At 64.2% G+C, this 11,280-nt stretch overlaps 1 protein-coding gene across 1 annotated transcript in view; it reads right to left on the bottom strand.

Moving 5' to 3' along the window:
- Positions 1 to 4: 4 nt before the first annotated feature.
- The window catches only part of ZDHHC5 (zinc finger DHHC-type containing 5), a gene marked incomplete at its 3' end in the record, with an annotated part of 16,033 nt that continues 4,757 nt past the window's right edge, over positions 5 to 11,280 (bottom strand). Inside the window, exons 3-12 of the mRNA XM_019475021.1 lie at positions 4,126 to 4,247; positions 3,502 to 3,659; positions 3,215 to 3,387; positions 3,013 to 3,115; positions 2,399 to 2,490; positions 2,148 to 2,280; positions 1,842 to 1,910; positions 1,593 to 1,716; positions 482 to 594; positions 5 to 337 (exon numbers count right to left, since the gene is read on the bottom strand). Coding sequence (XP_019330566.1) covers positions 5 to 337; positions 482 to 594; positions 1,593 to 1,716; positions 1,842 to 1,910; positions 2,148 to 2,280; positions 2,399 to 2,490; positions 3,013 to 3,115; positions 3,215 to 3,387; positions 3,502 to 3,659; positions 4,126 to 4,247 — 1,420 coding nt within the window. The remainder of the gene's footprint in view (positions 338 to 481; positions 595 to 1,592; positions 1,717 to 1,841; positions 1,911 to 2,147; positions 2,281 to 2,398; positions 2,491 to 3,012; positions 3,116 to 3,214; positions 3,388 to 3,501; positions 3,660 to 4,125; positions 4,248 to 11,280) is intronic.

Below are 11,280 nucleotides of genomic sequence, written 5' to 3'. Positions count from 1 at the left end.
CCCCCCCCGACTCGAAGTCGGGGCTGTCAGACGGCGTGAGCAGGCTGTCGTACGACAGGCTGCCGTTGCGCGTCTGGTTCACCAGGCTCTTGTAGGAGGTGGAGGTGGTGCCCTCCGAGCGGATGGACTGGAGGTGGCCCATCTCAAAGCCCGTGCCCTGGGCCGACTTGAGGCGGGAGGAGCGGGAGCCGCTGGAGAGCGGGTCGAAGTGAAAGCTCTTGCCGAAGGTGGGCGAGCGGAAGCTCTCGGGCTCCAGGCTCGGCTCCGAGCGGTAGCTGGGCTTGCGGCTGCTCTCGCAGATGGAGTTGGGCTCCTTCAGGCTGTTCACTCGGCTCAGCTGAGGGGCAGAGACACAGCAGTCACCCGCAGAAAGAGGGGGTCCCTGCGAAGCTCCCGACACTCCCCCCAAACTCTCCCCCGACCAGGAACGTGGCGGTGTCCCCTCGAGGCTGGGTTCCCCCCTCGCCGGGCACGGCCTTACCTTGGCGCTGGTGGAGTGGGGCAAGGCTGCCGAGCTGCTGCTGCTGCTGTAGCCGGGCCGGTACTTGTACATGGTGGGAGTTGGGGGGCTGTCCTTGCCTAGCAAGCTGCTGTCTGCAGGCGGGGGAAGAGAGAAAGACGCTCAGACACGCGGCGGCTCCCGGGGGCTGTGCAGGGGAAGGAACGCTGTGCGGAGCCGTGCCCTCCCTTCCTGAGAACCGGCTCTGAGCCTGGGGCGGACAGACCAGGGAGGTGGAGGTGCAGAGAGGGATGGGCTCGAGGAGAGGCGCACCAGGGGTGGATGAAACGGAGCGGAATGGAAAACGTGTCCCCATGGCAATGCGTTTGGGGGGTGGCACTTCCATGCCCCTGCAGCGGCCCCGGCTGGGTGACACCCTGGGGTGGGCGGGGTGTGCACTGCATGGAGGCGTCAGTGGGTGCCCGGGCACTCCACAGACCTGCTGGCTGGTCACCCCACTGACGGACGTGCCGCAGCCCCTCTCCAGGCAGTCAGGCCAGGCAGTGCTGCGCCTGGCCGGGGGGACAGGGAGAACTGCAGAGGCCTCCGGCCCGCTGCGGGAAGCGGCTGCTTCCAAGGTCTGCCCTTCACATCCCACCTCTCTCGCCAAGCCCACGCAGGCAGCTCCGAGCACTGCTTCGCCGGCGCTCAGGGAAGCGGGGAAAGCGAGTCATGCAGGCTGCCACAAACGTGCTCTCTGCCGCCAAGCCAGGCCTGCCGCTCCTTCGCCTCCTTCATCCAGGCGACGCTCCTGCGCCTGCCTGCAGCACGGCAGCCTGCGAGCCTGCCCGTCGCAGGCCACCGCAGCTCACAGCGGCTCTGGACAAGCACCGCGCTGTCTCGGCTCAGCCTCCTGCTCCTCTCCGACGGAGCAGAGCTGGCTGTAAGCATCCCGCAGGCTTCTCCAAGTGCAAGGGGCCACATATACCAGCCCGGAAACGTGGGCATGTCCTGCCCCACAACGCGGTGGTGCTGATGTGCTTCGGGTCTGCCCTGCAGCCTGTTCCGCCTACGGCCCTGGCTCCTGGTCTGCCTGGTGCAGCCCTGGGCTCCCCTCCCAGCGGCTGCCTGGGACCCTGCATGCCTTCCTTACCCTCGTTGGTGGCCAGGGTTAAGTGTGTCCTCAGGCCCGTGTAGCGGCTGAGGTCTGGCTTAGGTGGGGGGGGCGGTTCAGCGTCAGCAGACTGGCTCTCCGTCACCTCCAGGCTTCCTTTGGACTGCAGAGACAAAGCGCAGAGGGAGGATCAGAGGGCTGCCAAGACCCCGGCCCTCCCCTCGGCAGGCAGGGAGCGGGCAGCGGCATTAAGGGGGCTCTCGCTGCCTCCCGGGCCATGCAACATACTGAGCGCTTGAAGGCGGCATGTGCCTCAGGTGCTGGGAAGTGCTGAGGAAGGGGGACCTCCAAAGGATGCTGCGAGGGGGAAGGACAGGACGGGGAAGGGCAATGGAGGGTGCAAAGCCTCATGTGGTCGCTGCCGCATGGGAGGGACATGGTTTCCGTCCCGTGGGGACACAGAACAAGACGACACGGAGGGAGATGGGGCACGTGACAAGGCTCACTCGGTTCTTTACTCACGGATGCAGGCTTGCACCCCTGGGCTCCACGGAGGGCCCCAACGCAGGGACCGCTAATCCCCACCTTCCTCACCTTTGTCCTCTTCAGCTCTGTCTGGATACCGTTGTCCATGATCTTGACAGTGATCTGACCGTCTGACACCTCGGGCCGCAAGAAGGGGGGTCTCACCAGCACCGTCTGCTCGGCCTTCGGGCGCCCGAGGTACCTAGGGAGAGGGGTGGGAGGAAGGTCAAGGCCTGGGGCTCGGGATGGGGCAGTTTGCCCGGGCGTTGCAGGGCTGGGGAGGGGGGGTGGGGGGCACCGCCGTGCTGTGCCAGGCTCACCTGGGGGCCGGGGAGCTGCAGAGGACCCGGCTGACGTTCTTACAGCAACCGTTGGTGAAGGGATTGACACCACCGCGGAACTTGCCCGTTACCTGCGGGATGAGGAGCATCGCAGCGTACTGGGGCGGGCAGGGACCTCGGGAGGTCTCTGGTCCAGCCAACCAGGTCAGGATGCTCGGGGTTTGTCCAGCTCACTCGTGACAATCTCCAAGGACAGAGATACTTGGAGATACTCCCCCTTTCCCAGGTCCCCGTTCCATTGTTGAACTACCCTCAAAGGGGAAAAGCCTTTCCCTAACGTCTGACTGCAAGTTGCCTCGTTTAAAGTTGTGCCCGTCGCCTCTTGCCCTCCCAAGAGCAGCCTGCCCGGCTCCATCCTCCCTGCAGCCACCCCTAACAGCAGCAGTAAAGATCCCCTGCCTCCAGGCTGCGCAGATGAGGTGCTCTCAGCCTCCCCTCACAGACATCTTGTGCTCTAGCCCCCAACCAGCTCAGCGGCCTTCCCTTGCCTCAACCCAGCCTGTCCATGTCTGTCTTGTCCCGGGGAGCCCCAAAACGCAACCAGATGTGGCCTGAGAGGGGCTAGCAGCCCTGCACCAGCCCCACAGGCATACCTGTTCGTTGGTAGTACGGCCCCTCGCCACGAGCACCACGTGGAACCCCGTAAGGCCAGCGACGGGAATGAAGAATAAGCCGGCCACGCACATCACCACCATACTGTCAGCAGATAGCTAAGGAAGAGCCACAGCACGCTGCCCCCAGCCCCACCAACGTCCTCCCCCCTCGGCCGCGCTCCTGCAGCCTCGCAGAGGATACGTGACCGCCATGCGGACGCCGGAGAGCTCCTCCACCTGGTAGAGGACGTAGAGCAGGCCGAAGCCAAACACCCCCATGATGTGCGTGGTGAGCGAGAGCAAGAAGAGGAAGAAGTAACGGTAGTTGCGCCGCCCGATGCAGTTGTTGACCCAGGGGCAGTGATGGTCAAACTCCTGTCGGTGGGGAGAAGACACAGTGAAGGGCTCGGCTGCCAGGGCTTCCTGCCTGCGCTATGCGTTAAACTCTACGTGGCAACGAAGAGGCATCGAGACCCGGCAGTTCCTCACCTCCACACAGTTGTCGCAGACGCTGCAGTGGGAGCAGCGCGGCGGCCGGTAGAAGCGGCAGGTCGCACACCATTTCATGCGGACCTGAATGCCCTTGATCTCCACTGTCTTGTAGAGCGGAGCTCGGAAGTCATCCTCCTTGTCCTCGTCCTCCTCAGCTGACGGGAAAACCCCAGCACGGCCACGCGTCAGGGCGTGGGGGAAGGCGACGCCACGGCTGCGCCGGCCTCCTGCCCTCCCGAACTGGAGATGCCCAGCATCGCCCTCCTCTGTCACCAGGCCCGTCTCACCTGGCGCAGGGACCAGCCAGGGACCCCCAAATACAGGTAGAGGAGGGGGGGGGCTCTCCCAGGCCCTGCCCCAAAACCACGACGCCTGCCTGAGCCCCAGGTACCCAATACGGGGTGCCAGGATTTACACCGCCTCCCCCACCTGGTCCCACAGGCTGGGTGCTGAACCCAGAGCTACCGTCCCCGTAGCGTGTGTCACCACCCGATCCCACCCGGGCAGGGCAAGGAGGGCTCTCCTCAAGCCTTTTAGGATCAGGTAATCCTTTTTACCTCAAAGGAAGGGTGGAAGGAGGTAGCTCTAGCTGAGACACTTCCCAAGCAGAGCCAGACTCACCTCGCGGGAATATGCCTGGGTCCATGAAGGTGGCCATGCTGAAGTTGGCCAGCACAAAGAGGAAGACGACGGCATTGTAGATTGGAATGACTGGGGAGATGTACAGGCTGAGCCCCGGGCACCTACAGGCACAAAAGCAGTGAGACACCCAGGCCCTGTCCCACGGGTCACTCCTGCAGTGCTTCCCGCTGCCCCTCGCATCGCCTCCCCGCTGGCCCCGCTCCCGCAGAGCCCCAGGCAGGTGTCACTGAGCTCCGACGATGCCCTCGGAGCGAGCGAGGGCCGAGCGGGCGCTAACCACCCCCTCCGAGCCCCACAGCCATCCCTGTAAGCCATTCTGGCCATGCTCGGTGGTGGCCTGGCCGGGAAGTCCATGTTCCCCGCTCTTGGGCGGTATTTCCAGGCTCCTGCCCAGGCAGGCAGCTGCGGAGGTTCCCTGCCATCAACTCTTACTTTCACTCTCACCCACTGCCCTCCGCACCTAAACTGGAGCTGCACCCAGGCCAGCTTGACCTAGGGCGTGTTCAGCCACCCTCCACAGACCAGCCTAGCCCCCAGCCCCGGGGGAGCACCCATGGGGGGCTGGTGTGGGAAGCGCTCCGGTAAATCATCAGAGAGCAAAAACGCCGCTCGCCTCTTGCGCCCACAGCCCCACGGGTGCTGCCAGCGCAGGACCTCGCTGCCACAGGGAGCGACTGCAGGCGGTGGCGAGAATGGGGTGAGCCAGGCCGACGGCACGGGGAGCACTCGGGAGGGATCCGGCCACAAGGCACCCGAGTGTCACCCTCCACGTGTCACGCCAGCGAGCACGGGGGGCAGAGGGGACCCCGCGAGGGGATGCAAAACCAGCAGCAGCTCCAGTGCCTCCAGAGCCGCTCCTGCTCCTCACATCCCGGAGCTGGAGCCCAGCCTAGAGACAACTCCAGTGGCACGTGGGGACCCCATCGCTGCGCCAGCCTGCCCGCAGGCCTGACTGAGGGGCCCCGGGGGAGCACAGCAAGGGAATCTCCACCGTCCCCCACGTCCCGGGAGGGCACGGGCTCAGGACAGCGGGCTTCCCCCTCAGAGGCGCCAGTGTAATACCCTAATCTGCTTTGCTGCTGGGAGTTTAATCCTGCAGATCTAGGACAGCATCTGTCCCTCTCTTCCCCCCGCAGCGATAAGCGCAGAAGGATTTAGGCAGTGGGAGCAGAGAGGGGCAGAGCGCAGGGCTCTGCGGGCAGGGCGACATATGGTGCCAGTGCTGTAATCCCCCACAGCCCCCAAGCAGGTAGAGGTGAAGGGGCAGGCACTGGTCCCGTCCCCTCCATCGCCACCACCCGCTGTGACTCAGCCAGGGGACGGGTCCCACCACTGGCAAGGCAGACCCCGTCCTTGTCACGGCAGCCCTGGGAGCCCCAGCGAGGCTCCAGCTGGGAACGAACCCTTGGTCTAGGGCTCTGACCCCAGTTCAGCCCAGTCCAGGGCTGGCAGGGCCCTGCGTGTGAGGGGACAGGGGACGGTGCCAGGCGGAGGGCTGCCTCCAGGCAAGTGGCGGGCAGGAGATAAGACAGGTCCGGGCTGGAGGAGCAGGCACACCTGCCTTGGCACCTACCTGGCAGTGGAGGAGGGAGAGGCAGGCAGGGCACACCCAGGCAGCGGGCACGGCTCCATGCCCCGGCCTTTCCCTGCGCCCAGAGAGGGTGGGAAGCAGCAGCGGGACCTGCCCTCCGCAGTCCCCGTCCAGGCACAGCGGACGAGGGCAAGAGAGGGCAAACCCTCTCGACTTTACAAGACACCCGGCTAGCAGGAGCGCGCCGGGAGCCAAGCCCTGCTCTGCCAACCATCACACTCCTCCTCCTCCTTTCCCGAAGCGGGGCCCAGCGCCTCCACCCTCAGCAGCACCTCCAGGCCCCGGCCCGGCCCACCAGACCAGAGCTGCACCTGCAAACTGTCTTCTCCAAAACCTCTTCCACGCCCCCTCCATGCCGCTCAGGAGCCCCCGAGCACCTCGCTGGGGTGGGAGCCTCGCCCTCCTGGGCACCTTGGGCGATGCCTCCCCACCTCCACGTATCTGGGACAGCATCTCCCGGCGTTTCACCAAGAGCTCTCCTCCGGGGCGGGGAGCGGCTCCTTCACAACCCGCACAGCACTGGCCGTGCCGGCTCTTCTTCCCGAGACAGCCGGCCCTGCCGTCTCCTTTGGAAGCCAGCCAGGTGGATCCTCCGCAGAGCAGGCAGCGCCAGTGCAGCTGGGATGGGCTGGCGAGGAGGAGACCTCTCCAATCTGCACCCCGAAACCCTCAGAGCGCAGCTCCGGGGAGGTACAGGACGTACGTGACATCGCGAGACCAAGACCTCAGCAAGGGAAGAGCACGCTAGCCGCGTCGAGCCCAGCACGACCGGCATCGCCGGGAGCTGCCACGGGACTGGAAGCCACGCCAGGAGCAAGGAGCTCACACCTAGCCCAGCCTCCCCTTCCCCTCCGACGGGCGGGCTGTGCCCGGGGAGAGGGCTTGTCCCACCCACCCCCAGCACCGAGCTGCTGCCGGGGCTGCCCCCGGCCACCCACCAGAACAGCACCAGCAAGAAATGTTCAAGTGGTTTAAGTGGTTTGCAGAAAACGAAGGCGAGAAAGTCTCTCAGTCTCGCAGAGGGGAAACTGGTATTTACAGCGGGGCAGGCTGGCAAGGCAGGGAGCCGGCAGGACGCTGGCAGCCCCCAGGTACTCGCCCAGGAGCCAAAGGAGAGCTGGGTAAGGGGCAAACCGCCCACTCCCCACAGCTTCCAGGGCCGGGGGCCTTGCTGGCGGTGTGGTTTCAAGGAGACGGGTGGCTTCACTAGCCCCCATCTCTCTTCATCGCCAGGGCTGCTCTCTGCCCTCGTGGCGTGGCAGCCCCTTTGGAGGGGTGTTTCTCTCCTCTCCTGCCCTGAGCACCGAACACAGACGGTGCCAAGGGGAAGGTGGCCACTCATAACGTCACTTCGCCCCAAGGAAGGGCAGAGCCGAGCACCCCAACTCAAGGGGAACCTCCCCAGCTCTGCTCCCTGCCAAGCTGCAGAGATAAGAGGGGCAGCGGAGAGACTGCCGGAGGCAGGGGGTCTCAGATGAGCCCTAAAGGTAGGAAAAGCCCTTCCAGAAACCCCAAGCAAGGAGCTCCTCTCTTCAAGAAGGCAAAGCCCAGCCCAAATCTTTGCTTGAAAGGGATGGAGGGGAGCCAGGGAGACCCACTGCATGCCAGCCATCCCTGCACAAGGGAAATGCCAACAGCAAGGCTGAGCCAAACATGCAGCCCAGATCCTCGAAAGACAGACCCTGGCAAGGCAGGGGAAAGACTGAGCTGCCTCAGTGAAGGCTGGCGCGGAGGAAAAGCTCTGGGGCAGGCAGAGAGAGAAGGACTGGCCTTCCAGGGGTAAGGGGATACCTCTCCCACCATCTCCCGCGCTGTCTGGGCACCGAGCCCTTCCCAGGAGGGAGAAGCAGAGCTCCCGGGAGGCAGGACAGCGGCCGGCAGGTCCCCAGCTGTGAGAACGACCAACCCTTTAGCTAAGGGAGCACCAGCAGACTCCAGACACCTTGGCACTGAGGAGGACACAGCCACAGCTTTAAAAGGGCGACCGATGATGCCAATGGATCAAACGGAGGAGACCTGCCTGGGGACATCGATCCCCTCCGTCAGTCCAGCTCTGCTCCGGGGGCCGCGTGTTCAGCTGCAGATGGAGCAGACGGCTCGCTGCAGCGCGCCCTCCAAACCCAGCCTCCATTTCGGGCGGCTGCGAACCCTAAGGCAGGAGCCTGATTACTCTGAGAGCCAACCTGCCAGCCAGACTCCACAGGTGGATGAAAGATTGAACTTCAGCCTTCAGAAAGGAGAACTGATCGGAGAAGCTGGTGTGGCGCCTCGGGGCCAGCTTACAACCTCTGCCCTTATCAGGTCTTGCCAGCCGCGTGCAACTGGACAGGCAAGCTGCCAGGGGCTGCTCTGCACGGAGCGAACTTTACACCCTGAACAACCGGCCAGGGATGCAAAGCCACCCCGGGCTGGGATTTCACGGGCCGGGGCAAGCAGAACACCCTCCCCAGGGCCCACGAGGACCCGCACCTTACGAGGGTAGCCTCAGGTTGCGCACTCCCGGGTCACAAGCACGATGCCGGGGGTCTCCTCCCCGGCGCTCCCAAGCACGGCAGCCCACTGCCTGCCGCCCTCCCAGCTCTCTCCACACCCAGGGACCCCACCACGCCACGGAGGGAAGCAGGAATCCTCGCGATACACAGACCATACGTTACTCGAACCAAACCGCCCGCCGGCATCCGTGCTCGCAGCCCCAAACACAGGGGAGTCGCCTCCTCGAGATCAACCCCACCCCCGGCGCTCCCAAGCACGGCAGCCCACTGCCTGCCGCCCTCCCAGCTCTCTCCACACCCAGGGACCCCACCACGCCACGGAGGGAAGCAGGAATCCTCGCGATACACAGACCATACGTTACTCGAACCAAACCGCCCGCCGGCATCCGTGCTCGCAGCCCCAAACACAGGGGAGTCACCTCCTCGAGATCAACCCCACCCTGCGGGAGGGAACATGGTCCTCTGCAGCCCAGGGAGCAAAGGTGGCTGCCGATCCCTGAGGGGAAACCTCGTTATCAGAAGCACCGACGTGTTCCTGCCTTTTGCTCTCCCAGACGGAGAGCACGGGGCCGCAGACCCTGCCTCGACACCGGGAGCAGCCAGGGAGCGTGGGCTCCGGCTCCGCAGGGGAGGAAGAGGGAGGCTGCTCGCCATCGTGGCCACGCAGGTCCTGGAGAACTCATCAAGTTCCCTCTCCAGGTTGGGATGCAAAGCACACCCATCGCTAGAAGAGCTGTCGAGACTTGTCTCTGGCAGCACATAAGAGAAACCAGGGAACCTCAGGCAAACTGAGTCACATCTGGATCCGAGACGGGCTTTTTGCCACTAGTCATAGCAGGAGAAGCCCATCGCTCCCCAGCCTGGCTTCTCCTCCCCTCCGCAGACTCAGAGCCACCCTGCGGCCCCTCGTCCCCTGCCCTCTCCCAGAAGAAGGACGCCTTCCCCACCCCGCCTGCACCCCTGGACTCCGACCCGCCGCCGAGCCAGCGCAGAGGGGCCGGCGCCGTGCCAGGGCCGCGCTCACCTCGCTGACCCGCACCGCGGCGGGAGGGCTGGACTCGCGGCCTCTCCAGCTCTCTCAAAGGCCTCGCTGCAAACGCAGCCCCTGCTCACCGCGACGGTCACACAGGTTGGGGTCCAACTAGGAGTGTGCGTGCCACCGTGTACCAGAGGCACCGCCGGCTCCAGGGACTGCCGCATCCTACCCCGGCATCCCCGTCCTCATGCCTCTCCTTTCTCTCTCTCCTCCGTCAGTGCTGGAAGAGGAGAGAGCTCCTTTCCCAAGGAGGTGCAGTTCCCTTGGAGCCTTCCCAGCCGCGAGGATGGGAGGAAAAGTGGGGGTCAGAGGTTTTACAGACAGATTCACCTAATTGCAAGAAACAGTTTATACTTTGCAGGCTTTTATACAGCCCCAAAAGCCACGCTGAGCTGCGGCCACGAGCAAGAGTTGAGGCAAACAGAGGGAAGAGGCCGACTGACGGCACGCCACCCAGAGAGCCCCTGCCAAGGGCAGTTGGGAGGCGCTCCCTGCCTCCAGAGGGGAAGGAGAGGCTGAGCACCGACCGCACGAGGAGCGGGGACCAGCATAGGCCAGGGAGGAGATGCAGGAACGGACAAACTGATCCCAAGGGGGAAGTTCGGTCCTAAAGCAGCACGTTTGAGACCCCAGCAAGTCAGAGACACCCCCCCCTCCTTCCAGAGGGAGGACGGGAACATCCCCCTCTTCCTGCTGCCCGCTCCCTCCAGCGCCATCGGCCTCAGCCGATTTCATCTGCCATGTCTTCTGCAGCATCTCCTAATTAAATTAATCAATTAAATAGAATTCTTGGCCCAGAGGTACAAATCCTGGGCCAGTGCGGATGGACCAAAAGGCGTCCGACGGATACACTAGAAATTACACGACTGGAGCCTTTCAAGAGAGCTGTGCCGAGCCCTGGGTGCTCTCTGCCCGGGAGGAGGCCCCGTGGGAGGTGTCCCAGAGCCCCCCCACACACACACCCCTCACAACTTCCATTTCACTTCCCAAAGTACGAGCTTTAGGTCCGATGCTGACAGCGTAACCCTCCCGAGCAGGTCTGCAGCAGGCACACCAGACGCAGCGAGTGCTGCGGAGGGGGGGCCCCGCTTCCGCGTCAGGCGGCGGCCGGTATCGAGCACAGCCAGGCAGCAGGCTCGCAGCCGCCTCGCCTGTCTTTCGCCGGGCAGGGAAGAGGGGCATAGCGATCCACAAGAAACCAACCCTACGGTTCTCGCGCAGGAGGCAAACCTCGCCGTGGTTCTGTACGTCCCTTCCACCCCGCCCCAGCAGCCGGGCAGGAACCGCCCCAGGAGAACTGTAACGCCATTCCCTCCCCGCCAAATAACCCGTGTGAAAGTGCGCTGCCCTTTGCCGCTCTGCTTGAGATTTAATTTGATGTTTTAAAGTAGGTTAAATAACATCCACTGACCTACAATTAAAGCGACCCTGCCCAGGTGTTCCTGTTCTGTACAAACCTGCTCCGCGGCACCGGTGCCTGCTCCCGGCGATGCCTCGCACCACGCCGCTCGCTGATAAGCGGCTGCTGCGATAGCTCACAGCCAGGTACCGCGGGCTTGGCCAGGGTTTGAGGGGGGTAGGGCTGCCCTGCTATTCCCCCCTCCAAAGTGCAGCGCGCAGCCCGCCGTGACAAAGCAGAGGCACTCCTGTCCCCCCAAGTCACGGTGTGTCGCGCACAGCTGCTCAGAGGACATCGCCCGCTCCCTCCTCTTCTCCTTCATCCCCCTGAAGCAGTAGCACAGGGCCAGCGACTTCCTGCAAGTGTTTGACAGCCCGAAGCAGCAAAACCTCCAGCCTCAGAGCTGCCAGCAACGCCGGCCTGATAAACGTTCAAGTGTCCCGGCGGGGGGACTGCTGCACGCTGCTGAGCGACACCGCCAGCTGCCTCCCGTCGCTGCGAGGAGTAAATCAAACCGGCTCTGTCCTTTAGTCGTCAAATTACTCTTTTATTGCCCGGTTGTTGCCAGGCGTTAAAGCCGTGGTGACCTTCCAGCCACTGATGGCTCCATCCCAGG

Source organism: Aptenodytes forsteri, unplaced genomic scaffold (assembly GCF_000699145.1).
Source record: "Aptenodytes forsteri isolate BGI_AS27 unplaced genomic scaffold, ASM69914v1 Scaffold654, whole genome shotgun sequence".
Taxonomy (NCBI): Eukaryota; Metazoa; Chordata; class Aves; order Sphenisciformes; family Spheniscidae; genus Aptenodytes; species Aptenodytes forsteri.
This window is presented reverse-complemented; position numbering and strand designations above follow the sequence as displayed.